The 17085-nt window shown below is 43.3% G+C and overlaps 1 protein-coding gene across 2 annotated transcripts in view; it reads right to left on the bottom strand.

Annotated features, from left to right (window-relative positions):
• The window catches only part of ACOT12 (acyl-CoA thioesterase 12), a 43501-nt gene extending 38192 nt beyond the window's left edge, over window positions 1-5309 (bottom strand). The window contains exon 1 of one of the 2 annotated variants that reach the window (XM_055342200.1): window positions 5151-5309. In XM_055342200.1, the coding sequence (XP_055198175.1) occupies window positions 5151-5277 (127 nt within the window). In that variant the 5' untranslated portion in view covers window positions 5278-5309. The remainder of the gene's footprint in view (window positions 1-5150) is intronic. The other variant, XM_055342202.1, reaches the window with a different exon arrangement.
• Window positions 5310-17085: the final 11776 nt, after the last annotated feature.

Raw genomic sequence — 17085 nt, forward strand, 5'->3', positions numbered from 1 at the left:
CTGATCAAAGTCTTTGAGGATAAAATGTAGCAAGTGGCGCCTGGGTGGCTCAGTGAGATTGAGCCCTGTGTCAGGCTTTGTGCTCAGCATGGAGTCTACTTAAATACTTTTCCTCTCCCTCTTCCCCTCCTCCTACTCACACATGCATACTCTTTCAAATAAATAAAATCTTTGGAAAAAATGCAGAAAGCAAGAAGCAGAGCTGGTAAGGTAAGGCTGAAGGGTTAGCTGAGAATGGACTAAGCACAGGGCCTTAAAATGCTTAGTTGACAGATTTATAATTATTATTAAAGATATTGTTCCACTGTCTTCTGGACACCAGTGTTTCTGATGAGGTCAGAAATAATTCTAATCATTGTTCTCCTATTATACCCATAGTGTTTTTCTCTGTCTGCTTTCAAGATTTTTTTCATCATAGTTTGCCTGTGATATACTCAGATGTGGGGTTTTTGGTATTCTTGCTTGGTATCTTATGATCCTCTTTGATCTGTAAATGTATGTCTTTCATCACATGAGAGAAAATTTCACTTACAATTTCTTTAAATAATTGTTTTATGCTTCATATTTTTTTCTCATCTCTTTTGGGCCTCCAATTATAAGTGTATCATACCTTTTAATGTATTTTTCATAAATCTCTGTTTGTTCATTTTTGAAATTCATGTTTTCCCTTTTCTTCAGATTGGATCATTTCTATTGTCCACCTTTATGTTTACTCACTCTTAGTTGCCTCCAGTCTGGTGTTAAGCCTATCCAGTGCACTTTTTTATTTCAGATACTACAATTTTCAGTTTAGGAATTTCCATTTAGTTCCTTGTTTTAGTTTCTATTTCTCTGATGGGACTTATTATCTTTTCTTTTTTTTTTAAGATTTTATTTATTCATGATAGACACACACAGAGAGAGAGGCAGAGACACAGGCAGAGGGAGAAGCAGGCTCCATGCAGGGAGCCTGACGTGGGACTCCATTCCGGGTCTCCAGGATCACGCTCTAGGCCGAAGACAGGCGCTTAAACCGCTGAGCCACCCAGGCTGCCCCACTTATTATCTTTTCATTCTTTATGATCATAGTTTTTATTACATTCTCAAGCATAGTTATAGTAGCTGCTGCAGAATCCCAGAAGCTTTATTCTAGCACTTAGGTCATCTAGGGATTGATCTCCATTATCTTTTCAGTTAATAATGCATTGTATTTTCCTGTTTCTTTGTATATCAACTAATTTTGAACTGTATTGTAGCCATTGTGAGTGATACATTGTAGACATTGTGTATTCTTATGTGTTCCTGTGAAAAGTACTATTTTGTTTCATTTTTTTTTCAAGTAAGTAGTTAACTCAAACTATAAAACTCTTGTCTCGCTAGGGGCTGGGACAGCCCTTTTCAGTTCTTTTGGCACTATCTAGGAAGGCTGGAGTTTCTCTTGAAAGATGATTCATCTTTCATCATGATTCAAGGTTCACCAGAGATTTAAGCAGAAAACATAGATTTTAGGGCTCTGCCTCTCTGGTTCACTCCTTTCTTGAATTTTCCTCCTCACATTTCAGTAGCTGTGTTTTCCCCAAATCTTCTGGCTCTTCAGATCAGCAAGTGTGTAGGTTTTCTATCAGAAATTTAGCTAGAAACAGACTGGGGTCTTTCTTCAGGTTTAAAATCATGAAAAAATAAACAAAATGAAACAGAGAAAGTTAACTAGTACTACCCTCTTCAGTGTTGACTTCCAAATGTTCTAAATTTGCTTTTGTTCACTTGTCAGCTGTCAGAGTAGCTTTTATTTAATGTTTTTTTACCCCAGAGTTCATAATTGTTATCTCTATGACATTTTTTTTTCTGATAGGACATACCGTGCTCGGTACTTATAGCTCTTGATAAGGAAGACATTGGGAGAAGATAAAACAACATACAACATGATCAGATTACCACCTTTGGAAAAATGCTGTAGATACAGTGTAGAGAGAAGACCAGAATGAATGGAGAAGATCAGCTTAGAAACCACTGCTGAAGTTCACATGAAGGATGATGGTAGCTTGGCCTAGGTGGTGGTAATGTAGGTATAGCACAGTGGCTGGGTTTGAGTGATGCCTTTTTTTTTTTTTTAAGATTTTATTCATTTATTCATGAGAGAAGAGGTGAGGGGAGGCGAAGGGAGAGGGAGAAGCAGGTTCCTTGAGGAGCAGGAAACTCTATGTGGGACTCTCAACTAGTTAAGCCCCCCAGGCACCCTGACTAATTCCTTTAAGGTAACATTGACAGGACTTGGTTCAATATGTAGAGCGGGAAGCAAGGTAGAGAGAGGGATCAAGAATGGATGACTCCAAGATTTCTGACCTGCACAACTGGATGGCTTGCATGCCATTCCTGAAAGAGTGAATCCTGGGAAAGATTCAGAAATGAAATAGAGGGAAATGTGAGTCTGTGATATTTCAAAATAAGAAATGGATATGGAGGGTGGAGAATGCCTCAGATACAGCTTCAATCCTCTAGGCTTAATGAGCTAGAAAAACGGGGCTACTGCCAGGAATGAGATTTAATGCCAAAATGATAATGAACATATTTGATCTTTTTTTTTTTTTAATATTGAGAAGATATTCTGGAATCTAGCAGTGGCTGGGGTGCGGGGGTGTGTCACAGCAGTACCTTGGGGGCTATGACTGTGATCATTATTTATCATAGTAATATGGCTGTAAAGAAGTTCTGGTCAATAAGAAACTGTTGGCTGGGAAAATGCCAGGAAAAGCAGTTTTTATATTATTCTTACTATATAAAGTAAAGCACCATGGTGCAGCATTTCTCTGCATGGATTCAGTTATACCTCGGCTAAACAAAATCCATTGCTTATATGGTGCTTCTCACCATGGAGTTTTTAACACAGGTATTTCCATGAGTCCAAATCGACTGTATCTTAAAGGTTTCTTTAATGTTATATTGTTATACACTATTATTCCAAAGTAATTGGTTATCAATTGAATCTGTCTATGTCTATAGTTTGAGTTTCCAAAGAAATTTTCATGACAATTACAGGAGGGCAACTGTTTATCCATTACAGTGCAGAGGCACTAAGTGAGGTAATAAAAGTCACTTCAATACTCACATAATATATTCAATTGCCTTGGCAATAGGCATCATCATTATTAGCAACCTCAATGACTTTTACACATGCTTCTCTTAAATATGAATTAATTTTATATTCACACTTCCATTATTTGTTATTATAATTGACCTCAAATACTGATAACTGTTAAGACAGAAACCAAACAGACCTATCAACAAACAGATTGGCATAAACATAGGACTAAATTTTGTGGGCAGTTAACATACAGGAGATTAGAAACCCTATTGATGCTTAGTGAGAAAAGCAGGGCTTGGTAATTATCTGAGCTTTACTTTGGCCTTCTGTAAAGAGTCCTAAGACAAGATTGTCCTTAAGACAATCTTAAGCTCCTTCCAGCTCTAGTATTTTATCCTACCATATTTTCCTTCAAAATGTACACTTGCTGAGTCTGTTAAGTGCCTTATGCAAAGCCTGACTTCATTTTAAAAAAGGGATTCCAAGTTCTGGACCCATCCATCAGGGACCTACCCATCCATAAAAGTGGGAGGTTTTTATTTAGAGCTTACTGAGCACTGGAGAACTAGCTTTGGTTTACATGCTAATTAGCCAGGCAAGAAATAGAGAGGTAAACAGATCAATATACAAAATAATCACAGATTGTGCTAAGTGATATGAAGGAAATAAAAAAGGGCATTGTGATAAAATTGCTGAAAGGGTACAAATGTAAACAGGTGGATAGGAAAGACTTCTCTGAGGAAAGGATCTTCTGGCTGAGATAGAAGGGCGAAAGGGGCCAAGAGAAGAGCATAATGGTAAAATGAGAAGCAGGTGCAAAGGTCTGAGAAGAGACTTAAATAGGCGCACGGCAGCAACAACCAGAAGGTAGAAGTGAGCAAAGGACAGACAGGGCTAGGCAGGGAGAGATAGGTGGGGGGCCATGGAATCAGGCTCACAGAAATCCCAACGGTGCTGAGATGTAAAAACCAGAGATAAAAAAAATAGACTAGAGCCCCTGGTGTCTGGGGAATATTTTTCTTTGGCGGCTACAAAGTCATCACAGAAACTCCCCAGACCAAAAAGAAATAAGTCATTAAGGGTGTTATGGACAGGCCTTGCTCAAACCAAGACGCCTTAAGAATCTCAAGGCCACAAACTCTCCTGTTAAGTTTTCAATAAAAGACCAGCCTTCAAACCTTCAGTGGCAGCCTGTCGGGACACCCCTCACCCCTGAGAGCTTTCTCTGTACCCTCACCTAATACACGTCCATGGCTTTGCTCGCTCCCCTTTGTCCCTGACCTTCATCCTGGGACTCAGGGGGACTAGAACCAAGCTCTCCTGCTTCGGAAGCAGGTGTGAGAGGGGAGTAATCTCTTATCAAACCAGACCTTACAGAGATTTGCAGAGATGTAGACGAATACCAGGCTTCTAAGTAGGTCTTTATTACTGTTGAAAATATACTTGTTTTCCCATAAAACTACACCATGGCTTATTCCTGTTCTCCTAAAATGAATTGATTTTTAAAGATTTCGAACATGGGGAATATCAACAAAAATAACGCACATCAACAAAAGCTGTCGGGGTCCTCACTTACTGGGGTAAAGTAGAACTAAGACTAAAATATTTGAGAATCACTGGCCTAGGTCCGTCCCCAGGGTCCCCCGCCGACGGGGCTCAGCACCACATGTCCCCTCGCCCTCCCTCGCCCTCCTCCGTGACACCGGGGTACTGCAGTGGCGCGGCCTGGGCTCCAGGCGTCGGCTTCCCCCAGGGGAGGGTGGGTCCGCACCCTGAGCCTCTGACCCCTCGCCCGTCCCCTCCCCCACCCCCCTCCATCCCCGCACCCTGCGCCTCGGGCCCCTCGCCCGTCCCGTCCCCCACCCCCCTCCATCCCCGCACCCTGCGCCTCGGGACCCTCGCCCGTCCCCTCCCCCACCCCCCTCCATCCCCGCACCCTGCGCCTCCGGACCCTCGCCCGTCCCCTCCCCCACCCCCCTCCATCCCCGCACCCTGCGCCTCCGGACCCCCGCCCGCCCGCCCGCTCCCGCAGAGCCCCCACACACCGAGCGCCGCGTCCCCCCGCCCCCCGCGCCCTCGCAGCCCCTACCCGCCAGGCAGGCGGCGGCGTCGACCCACTTGAGCAGCTGCCCTGCGCTCAGCTCGCCGCGGGGGTTGGCGTGCGCGGGGCTGATGGCGCGGCTCATGCGCACCTCCCCGGGCGCCGCGCGCTCCATGGCCGGCCGCAGCCGGGGGCCCGGGTCCGGGGCGTCGGCGGGTGGCGCCGCGCTGAGCCCGCCCCGCTCCAGCCTCCACCAACCCCCGCCCCGAATCCCGCTCCCCGCAGGGCCGCCAGGTGCGCTGCCCGGGGCACTCGGGGGGCCGGGCCGTCAGGGGCGCTGCGGGGGTACTCGGGGGCCGTCAGGGGCGCTGCGGGGGCCACTCGGGGGACCGGGCCGTCAGGGGCGCTGCGGGGGCACTCGGGGGGCCGGGCCGTCAGCGGCGCTGCGGGGGCACTCGGGGGACCGGGCCGTCAGGGGCGCTGCGGGGGCACTCGGGGGGCCGTCAGGGGCGCTGCGGGGGCCACTCGGGGGACCGGGCCGTCAGGGGCGCTGCGGGGGCACTCGGGGGCCGTCAGGGGCGCTGCGGGGGCACTCGAGGGGCCGCCAGGGGCGCTGCGGCGGGGCCCCTGAGGGTGCCGGCAGTACAGCGGGGAGGGCCGCAGGGAACCCTGACCCAGCTCAGCAGAAGGCGGCTCCGGACCCCGAGGCTGGCAAGGCTGCGAACGGCCGTGTTCCTACTTGGGCAGGAGGCAGCGGCCTTGGAGGATTCTGGAAGGGCCTCCCGGGGTCATGGGGGACACGGGGAGGTCCCCACCCCCTGAAGACGCCGGGCGGCCGCGGGGTCACGGGCTGAGTGGTCAGCTGCCGCCCAGGGGACTCTGGCCTGAGGGGACCGGCCGCCCCCCCCCCCCCCCCCGGCTGTGCGGTCGTGGAGTGGGCGCTCCTAGTTCTAAGTATACCTTGGGTTCTTGGGATGTTATCATAGTCCCCCCCCAACCCTTTGTTATTGATCGTTTCCTTAGGAAGCGGCTCCCACTGCCAGACCTGCAAACGCGAAGCGCGGTGTTGCAGGCCCCTCGGAGGCGCTCAGCGGAGAAGGGCCATCTTTTGGTCTTAATGGAGGGAATTTCAGGCTAGAAACTGTCATCTCACTAGAATGATCCAGCAAATCCCGAGGCACTCATCTTCAGGGGAGACGAAATCTAGAACATTCGATGAGAATTTCCAGTCTCGCCTGTTAACAGGTCACAGCTGTTACACTCCTAGAGCTGACATCAGTGACTTCACCAAGCCGCTCTCACTGAGAACATGGTGACACCAGAAAACCTCCAGCATGTAGTACGTTCCTAGTTACTGTGTTGTTAGGGCCGCTGCACCTGGGAGAGCATTTGCAGGTGAAGGAACCAGGCCTGGAGAGATGAAACATGTCAGGCATGCAGCTGACATAATAGGAACAGCTAGGGAAGGAGGAGGATCTGGTTTGACCTCAGGGCCCCTGATTGTCCACCGTAGCCTACCACCAACCCTAATCGACTCCAACAGTGTGGTGATGCTTTCTCGTACCTATGCAGCCTGCCAAGCCCCAGCCTAGAAATATTAGAGTGGAGATCCTGGTGATTTTGGTTCTCTTTTAAAATATTTTAATAAAGAGAAGAACTGTGGCAACATGGCCTTAATAACTTTTAGGAGCCTCTGTGGGCAGGTTTCCATCCTATACAAGCATAAATAAAAATTGGATGCATTGTTAGGCAAGCACTGGTTTGGCTTTTATAAAGAGGATAAAAATGACTTTAAAACAAAGGAAAACTCATGCCTCCAAGATGGTCCTCATTTGCAGTTGTAATGCATATGAAATATACTTATTTCAATCACAATGTTATTACTTATATCACCCCTCTTTGGAAAATGCCTCTACAGGTCCCAATACCATTTTGGGAGATTTGTTCAGCATATCAAACATCAGAACAATCAGATATTGTTCAGCATATATTCATTCCATCCACTGATAACTTCATGGGAGGCATTTGTTAATGTTGGGCTAGGCCACATGACTTGCTTTGGAATGGAACATGGGGAGGTAAGGGTGCAGTTCCAAGCCTATCCTTTGAAGCACCGCATGTTCCTACTCTCCTGACCTCTGCCATGGAAAGATTATATGCCTGAATAGCTTTCCCATCAGCATCTGGATGCTGTACTGCACACACCTATCGCAGAGCCCCTGAGCCAACCTAGACACCTGCAGCCTGAAGCTAAGCCGCCCAGCAGGCATGCAGACTCATGCGTGAGACACAACAACTTATGGTTGCATGACTTGTGATTTGGGGAATGTATGTTACACAGCAATAAGTGATGGTTACATGTATGAATTTCATTTATTAGTATCTTAGAAAATTAAGTTACCAGAAATAGGGTATGCATGATGTTGGTTTTCTTATTTTGGATAAAAAAATAGTGACAAAGTGGTAATATCATGTATATACTCATTAACTTGGTTCCTTGTAAACTGGAGGAATTTCAAAATATTTTAAGCATAGGTGTGAGAAGGTAGCTTTCCTTCTGGAAAGAGGACAGCTTGTAGTTGCATATGTATGTGTAGGGATGTTTGATCCAAAAGCAGACAAGTTCACAAACTCACCATTGTGTTTTCTTATGTGTATTATCTCCTATTTAGATGTCTTTTGATTATGGTTTCATATCTTTTGTTGGTTTCCCACTGATTTTCGTTTTCAGCCTCTGCCTGAAACTACTGTTCTTATGTTTTTTGTGAATGGTCTCTTTTTCTCCCACACAATGAAAATGTCATCTGCATGTGTGAACATTTGCTGTATCCTTTATCTGTCAAGGATTTTTGCTATTATGTTTAAAGAAAAGGCTTCCATTTTCCATTTCTGTTGAGAGACATCTTTTGAAGACGAGCAGAATGTGAAGCCAGCTTGATTTTTAAAGGTCATGCACGAGAGCAGGAAAGCAGATCGGGAGGTGTGTGGAAAGTATGGTAATCACTAGAATAATGAGAACTTCTTTAGGATGTTGGAGTGGGAAGGGAACCAGATAGTCTAACCCCTTCATTCTGGAGATAAGGAAATGAAATGTTTGCCTTGGGTCACATTGCAAGGTAGTGGTTACGCTTTTAGAAAACTGAGAACAAGGGGTCCAAAACATAACAAGAGAGGTGGGAAAAAAAAAGTACCTTCCCAAAGCCTACCCTCCAACAAGAATTTGAAACCAAACATTATATTTGGGAGCAAAGTGTAGAATGCACGGGTCGGGGAATCCAAGCGTGGCCCCCAGACGAGCAGCACAGGCATCTGGGAGCTTGGCAGAAATGCGGAATCTCAGGCACCATCCCAGACCTGCGGAATAGGAATCTCCATTTTTTTTAAGCTGCTCAGGTGAGTCATAAGCACATGAAAGTTTGTGAAGAACAACCTAAGTTACCCCTCCAAGGTCTTTTCTCCAGCTTCTCCCCACACCCCTGTCCACGTCCCCATCCTTCACTGACTAGGGGCTGCCCTGGGGAGCACCAGCTCCCTAGCATCCCTGCTGACTACAGGGCAAGCACTCTCCGGGTGACACTGTCAGCTTGGGCTGGGCACCGGCACGGTGAGGGCTGCGGGCATTCGGGCAAGGCACACAAAGCCATGACACTTCTGTGCTGTCTCAGAGGCCGCCAGGAGTCTTTCCATTTTAGGAATTGCCAACCTTTTCCAGGGTTTCTTCCTCTTCTTTGCTCCTGGACCCTACTGGTGGGATCAGTCTCACCTGAGGCAATTGGATCATCCCATTTAGAACCTGGAACCTCAAGCCAACCTTTTTCCTGTTTGTCCCTGTGCTTCCAGTGGCCCCAGCTCTCAGACAGATCAGCATTAGCTGTACAACCCGGGGGTCACCTAATGCATGTGGAGTGCAGCACTTGATTTTGTCTGAACGAAAGCCATGTATATAGAATCCAGGTTTTTTACTTCCCCAGGTTTCCTGGTTCCACCTTCATCCCAGGCACTGCTCAGTGGAGACCCTACAACACTACTGCTTATCAGTATGCTGTGCTATAGAGATTGTTTTCAAATACTGAACCAGGCTTGCATCTAGAATAAATCCCATGTTTTATATATTTATATGTGAAATAATATATAAATGATACATATATTTATATATAATTCTTTTTTATTATTACTGAATTCTATTTGCTAGTATTTTGTTAAGGATTTTTACAACTTTATTTTTTGAGAGATATTGGTCTGTAGTTCCCTTTTTTTCTAAAGAATTTATTCATTCATTCATTCATTCATTCATTCATTCATGAGAGACAGAGAGGCAGAGGCACAGGCAGAGGGAGAAGCAGGCTCCCTGCAAGGAGCCCGATGTGGGGCCCAACCCCGGATCCTGGGATCACGCCCCAAGCCAAAGGCAGATGCTCAACCCACTAAGCCACTCAGGCCTGCCTTCCTTCCTTCCATCCTTCCTTACTTTTCTTTCTTTCTTCTGACTTTCCTTCTTTGTCTGGTTTTGATGTCAGTTTCATCAAGTGAATCAGGAAGTATTCCCTCTATATTGTGGAAGAGGTTGTATAGATTTATTTTTTAAAAGATTTTTAAAATTTATTCAGAGAGAGAGAGAGAGAGAGATTGAGAAGAGACAGAGACACAGGCAGAGGGAGAAGCAGGCTCCATGCAGGTAGCCGGACTTGGGACTCTATCCCGGGACTCCAGGATCAGGCCCTGAGCTGAAGGCACTAAACTGCTGAGCCACCCGGGCTGCCCGAGGTTGTACAGATTTAAATGTTTTTCTAGAATTCTCCAGTGAAACCATCTGACTGCTATAGATCTTTAAAAAATTTTTTTTGGTAGGTTTCTAAATTATAAATTCAACTTTTAAAATAGTTTTAGAGCTACTCAGTTTAGGTATTTCATATGGAGTGAGTTCTGGTAGTTTCTGGATTTCCAGGAATTGGTCTTGTTTGTCTCAGAGGTGATTTACCAAAGGTAGAAACTGGGCTAACATCTGACCAGGTGCCTGGATGCCCTGTGGCAGAGCTCTCTTCTTAGCCCCTGAACCTGACCTTCCTTTGCCTCTAGTTTCCCCTCTGATCTCTTCAGTTTCCCACCTTCAGGTTTCTCTTGGTTTCTAAGCTGGCTCTCAACCAATTCCCTCTCTAACAGTGATTCTCACAATTCTCTGGCCTTTCCCAGATGTACTGAATCAGAAACTGTGGAGTGGGGTAATAATCTGTGTTTGAACAAAAATTGCATGTGATTCTGTTGCACACTAAGGTTTAACCACTGGGATGGATGGAGCTGTCATTCCAGTCTTTCCCAAGCATGTCTTCAATTTAACAGGGGCCCTTTGTAATCACTAAAGGAATTAGTTATGCAAGAGAAAGAGCCACAGTCTCAGGTCCAGAGACATGTGTTTGTGTCTGAGTTGAACTCTGTTCTTGCTGGTGTTGACTTTGAATATGTCACTCAGCTGATTTGTGTCATTAGGTTTTCTTCTTTTTTATAAAAAGGGGGATGCTCTCCCTACTTCGTAAGATTGTAATTTGATAACAAATGTAACTGTGATAAACACTATTAAATGAAGGTCCTTCACAACCATGAAAGTAATAATCCTGTTTTAGAGTTGAGAACACAAGGCCGATAATGTAATAAACACTCATAATATGCTTCACAGCCCTGTGAAGTGGGGGATTATTATAATGGCTATTTCATAGATGAGGAAACTGAAGCAACTTACCTAAGACCATACAAATGAAGTTATAAAGCCAGGATTCAAATCCAGTGATCTGGTTGTTGTCTGAGCTAGGCTGAGAAGTTGACCAATGGGGTCTGGATTGCACATTTAGGAAATGAGAGAGATGGGAGTTTACCCAGCTCTTTCTAACTCCAAAGGCCAAGCTCTTCTAGTCTAAGCTACTTCATTTGTTTGTTCATTTGTTCATTCATTCATTCATGCCTTCAGTGCATATTCATGAGTACCTACTGTGTCCCAGGGACTGTTCTAGGCATTGAATACATGAAATTCTGAGTCAAATAGAAGGAGTCCCTGCCTTTATAGAGTTTGCAGTTTAATAGATAACATAAGAAAGTGTGACAGAAACACACATCATCCTAATAAGAACAAAACAGAATGAAAATTACAGATCGAAACTGGCCAATAGCTGTGGGCAGCTCTTCAGATTCTATCCTACAGTTGACCATCTACTAGACTGAAGATCAATCCTGATTTATGTATGTGTTTTTTAAACAATCACAAACTTACAGAAAAGTTGGAAGTACCCATGTAAATAACTTATTTATCCTGAAACGTTTGAGAGTAAGTTGCCAACCCGATGATCTGTTATTCCCAGATAGTTTAGTGTGAATTTCCTATAAACAGGACGTTCTCCTCTTTAACCAGAATATACCATCAAAGTGAGAGAGTTAACATTAACGCTTTATTACTGGTGATCCTCATTTTTATTTCACCAATTGTCCCAACGATGCTATACGTTACATTTGGTGATCATCTCTTTCGTCTCCTGTCTGAAAGGAGTCTTCAGTCTTTTTTTGACTTTCATGACCTTGCCACTTTTGAAGGTTACAGGCCAGTTGTTTTGTAGAATGATCCTCAGTTTGGATGTTGTCTGATGTCTCCTCATACCTAGATAGAGTTCATGCATCTTCAGTAGGAATGTCACAAAATGATGCGGCATTCTTGTGCACCTTATCAGGTAATGCACAGTTTCAATCTGCCTCATTTTTGATGATGTTCATTTTGGTCATTTTGATTAAGGTGCTGTCTGCAGGCGTTACTCTGGAAAATTACTCCTTTGTAATTTATAAACATTTTGTGTAGAGGTATTTTGAAACTATGTGAATATCTTATTCTTTGTTAAATTTTTTATTTATACATTAAATTATTTGTGTCTCTGTGGACTCATGGTTTCCTATTCAATGGGCTATACTCTTTCATTATCATTATTTATTTTGATGCTCAAATTGTCCTCACTTGGGCCAGAAGAAACCCCCTCAAGCTGGCTTCTGTGTTGTTGTTAAGGTATCTCTTTTATTCTTTTGTAATTCTTCATTTTCCAGTGCAAACAGATGTTTCTTGTATTTTTTCCTTCCATAGCCCTGGAACTAGGCATTTCTTGAAGGAAGCCTGGTTCCTTTTAGTGGGGAAAAAAAGAGTGTGCAATAACTTCTCATAAAAAAGCTTAAAAATGTTCTTTCTGGCAGTTCCACACCCTGTAAAGAGCCCTTATGCTTTCTGGTTAATAATATACTGCCTTAAGTTCTAGAATAATTTAATACAAGCATGTTTTTTCTCTCCATATAGATTACTTAATTAATTTAACACATTATTTTATATGCCTAATATTGACCAGCCTGGACTAAGTATAAGCTAAGGCCCCTGTTAATCTTAGGGAGCTCTCAGTCTGGTAGGGAACACAGATGGACAAATCAGTAGTGTAATGTGATAAGAGCATATCAAAAGATAAGATACACAGTGCCATGGGGACTGGTATGGCCAGTCCAAAAAGTCTTTGGACTTTGCATGGCCATGCCCAAAAAGTCTTCATTGCTTTGTCAATCAAGAAGCAAGACCTAAGCATCCTAAGCAAGTGAGAATGCTTCTGGGGCTCTCAGAATTGACTAGATATGGAGAACCAGACTAGACAGTGGGCAGGACCAAAGGCTTTGCTTTGGATCTGGGAAGCAAGCAAAGTTGCTTATGAAGAAGATTCTGGTTTGGCTTGCCTCTGCTCCTTCCTTGTGGACCTGTCAAGATCTAAGATCCCAGGGCAGCCCCGGTGGCTCAGTGGTTTAGCGCTGCCTTTGGCCCAGGGTGTGATCCTGGAGACCCGGGATCGAGTCCCACATCGGGCTCCCTGCATGGCGCCTGCCTCTTCCTCTGCCGGTGTCTCTGCCTCTCTCTCTCTCTCTCTCTCTGTCTGTCTTTCATGAATAAATAAATAAAATCTTAAAAAAAAAAAGATCTAAGATCCCAAGAAAGAACATTTACCTGATGAAGCTTAAGTCATATGTCTGTTCACAACTTTGGGGCTCAGGTAGGGATGAGTACAGGGAGGGGTGAAGTCTGTTTCTCTCAGTTTCAGCAGAGGTGAAACTGGTGCTTGGAATTACTTTCTCATTAAGATTAAGCAGTTATTCTCCAGGGGGCACTTGAGTGGCTCAGTTGGTTAAGCATCCAACTTTTGATTTCAGCTCAGGTCATGATCTCAGGTTTCTAAGATTGAGCCCCACATCATATCAGACTCTATGCTCAGGGTGGAGTTTGCTTGAGATTCTCTCTCTCTCTCTCTCCCTCAACTCATGCATGTGTTCTCTTTCTTACAAATAAATACATCTTAAAAAAAAAAACCCAGTTATTCTTCAAAAGGAAATTAAGCTCTGATTAGGAATGGAGAGTGGGAGCTGGACAAATTGTTAAAATTACCAATGAGCCATACAAGGGCATTCAGGCATGTGGAAGATTATGGGGAAAGGCAAGTTCTTGGTAATGTTGTTGAACTGCTGGTTCAAGCTTCACCTGAAACCAACACTTTGGAGATTTCTAGTTACATGAACAAGTAAGTTTTCCCATGTTCCCTACTACTCTTACTCCCCCTCTTTTTGCTTTAAGACCATTTGAGTTTGGTTATCTGTTGCAACCAAAAGATATCCGATATACCACATGATGCTCTCATACAATTGCTGGCAGTTCTTTTTCTTTTACTTCCTATGAAAATATTCATTTCTATGTATTTTTTCAATCTCTAAGTGACATCAGAGCTTCTCATTTTTAGTTCCTATCAAGTAAATGATCCAGCTTATAATATCATACTGTTATTTTAAGTCATTTTTCTCAGGTGATATACTTATATAATGATGTTGGATTGTACCCTTTGTAGTATTCTAATAAAACAAAGGAAACATTATGTTGACAATAGTTTTTTCTTACATAAATTTTGAAATCAATTTTTCAGCCATGTAGCTGATTGTGCTAGAGATACAGAAACCTACAGTCATAAATGTGTCCTCAATTCAGGCAACTGGTCAATCACCACTGGGCCTCACCTCACAGGCCCTACATGGGTGCTGTTAGGCACACAAAGCAGTGTCAAACAGATCCAGGTCAGTTCCTGTCCCTATAGTAGACTAAGGAAATAACCTAAGAATGGGGACTTGACACTCCTCCCATTGAACGATGAGATCTGTGTCCATTCCCCTTAAATCTGAGCAGGCTTGTGACAGCTTCCTACAATAAGATGCATACTTCGTGACTATGTGGTATTATGTGACTTCCAATGCTTGGCCATAGAATGTCATGGGTTCCTGCCTGGTTCTCTTAGGACTCTTTCTGGAGGCAGCCAGATGCCCTGTAAAATCCAAGCACCTTGAGACTGCCATGCTGAAGAGGTATGTGGTAGGTCTCTGGTCAACAGTCTTGGCTTAGCTTCCTGCTGACTGGCAGTTTAACTGCCAGTCATAAGTGGGCCCTCCTGGATAACCAATCTGATCAAGCCTTGAGAAAGACACAGCTCAGTTGACATGTCTTGCAAGTGCATGAGAGATCCCAAGCAAGAACGGCCCAGCCAGAGTTTCTATATTCCTGATGCACATTTGTTTTCATAATAAAATGGTTGTTGTAAGCTGCTGAGTTTGGGGGTAATTTGTTATGCAGTAATAGTAACTAGACAGGGATCCAGAGTGGTGTGGGTACATTTTCTTCGTTTGTAGTCTTGTTTCTAAGAATTGTGGGTCTTAGAGCAAGAGGCCCACACACCATATGTCTAAATATTTAAGGCTATAAATCAAGTGAGCAAATTGTTAAATAAAATATGTGCTATCATCTCATCTTAAAAATATACATTCATGATGACAAAATAGAAAGTTGGCAAAATGCAAAATACAACCAAATTTAATTATTGTTATATATGTCTGTTCTGTTGATGGGCCGGTGATGTTTGGATGAGTAACTAGCTGTTCCATATTGTAGAAAGTTACATGGCCGCTATTTGCCACTGTTACAAGTGCCGCCTCTCTAAGGGATCTCCTGAGTCAGGAATGAGAACAAGGGGGGACAAAAGATAGCATTCCTGGGACCTACCTTGGCACGCTGTAGAACCTATTATATACACAACCATCCCACAGTAAGATTTTGTCAAGTGAATTAATTTCTCATTTCACTTACCTGAGAAATTTTCCCTCTCAGATTCTCATGCTCTTTAAAGCAGTGTTTATTGCTGACACTGAAAAAAAAAAAAAAAAACAACAAAAACCTAATTAAAATCAAACACAGCCCCCTTTGGATTGAGAACATAAGGCCAGTAAAGTCGAGAGACATTTTCCCAGGGCCTGGGCAGTATTACCTGTCAGAGTGGATATTCAGGCTTAAGGATGATGCCGTGTCAGTGTTGTGGGCCCTGATCCCGAGGCAGACTATCTCTTAGGTGGCTTAACAGAAGTTTGGGTGAGTTGCCCTAGTGACACATGGAGCCCTTTACAGTGCCGGATCAGGGCAGAGGCCCCTTTCTCTGTAAGGGCGTTGCTACTTCATCGTTCCATGACATAGGGACTGGTGTCTGGGAAACAATGGTGGGCATCTAAATATGTGGGACTTTATCCATGTCCAGCTCCCAAACCCCAGCAGTACAAAACAAGGATGAGCCTGCAAACCTACTGTGTAGTGATTCATACTCAGCCACTGTTTTCATCCTTTTGGCCCTTACTATGTGCCAGATGCTCTACTAGGCACAGTAATGAGCAAGGCAGTCAGAGGTCCTGTTCTCAGAGAGCTCACATGCTTGTGAGAAAAGATCAAAGATAAACACACAGATAAACTAAAAAGTAAGATAATTTGACTACAAAATAAATGCTATGAAGAAAATAAAGCATGAAATGGGGGTGGGGACAGGCAACTTTGGCTGTAGGAAAGGGAGTAGCTGCCTGGGTAGGTGACCTTTGGGCTGAGACCCAGAATAAGAGTGGGAGGCAGCAATGCAAACATTGGGCAGATTAGCTAACTGTATTTTTTTATATTAGAGGGTTAAGAAAAATGGTTTTTTAAACCTCAGTACTTGCTGAGCTTCAGTATTGAGCCCATTTTTTGTTATAGTCTATAGAATAACAAATATAAAGTCTTTTGCCACCTCGATGATTAATGTACAGAATATAGATGTAGAATATGTTGTGATTAGACCAAATCTAACCCGAATCCAGAACATACCATACAAAGCACATAACTCTCCTAGATTTTTTATATGTTTACTTTTCTGCTTCTCTTTCTCAAATAGCAAAGCAATAGCAAATTATGTCTTTGAGACTTCTGATTTTCTCTGATTTTAATATGAAAGACTAAAGAGCTAAATCCACTTAGAATGTGACTCTTTAGGCCTATACACGTCAATGAGATTTTTAACTAAAGATACTTGAAGTTATAAATTCTTAGTCTGCCAGTGTATCTCACTGAAATACAGTAAAATCTTATTTTTTTTCAACTTAAAAAAAAAGAAATTTACCAGTTGGTTTTAAGAGAAATCTGCATGTATTTCTCTTTTTTTTTTTTTTTTTGGTAAGCAGTAAATATTCATTCATATAATTGAATCAGCCTGTAATTTTTTTTCAATATTTTCTAATTATAAAGAATCATTACACCTTATTATTGGTAATCTTAGCAATATTTATAGTTGTAGTGCCAGACAGTATGCAAAGTGGTTTATATGCATGATTTCATATAATTGTCATGAGACCCTGCATGGATTGCTGTAGGTACTATTAATAGTTTCTCTTTTACATTTGAGAAAATAAGCACAAGGTAACCAGCTTGTTGTGGGAAATGGTAGAGCCAGGAACTGAACCTGACTTCAGAGTCAACTTAATGTTTTAGATTATGACCCTAATTTTCCAAATATTTTGTACTATTTTATTATTCCTTATAATATTGCCATGATTATATTCTTATGTTCATAATTAACTTGAAACTTATTTTATCTATCCT

Source organism: Nyctereutes procyonoides, unplaced genomic scaffold, assembly GCF_905146905.1.
Source record: "Nyctereutes procyonoides isolate TBG_1078 unplaced genomic scaffold, NYPRO_anot_genome, whole genome shotgun sequence".
In the NCBI taxonomy this organism is placed as follows: domain Eukaryota; kingdom Metazoa; phylum Chordata; class Mammalia; order Carnivora; family Canidae; genus Nyctereutes; species Nyctereutes procyonoides.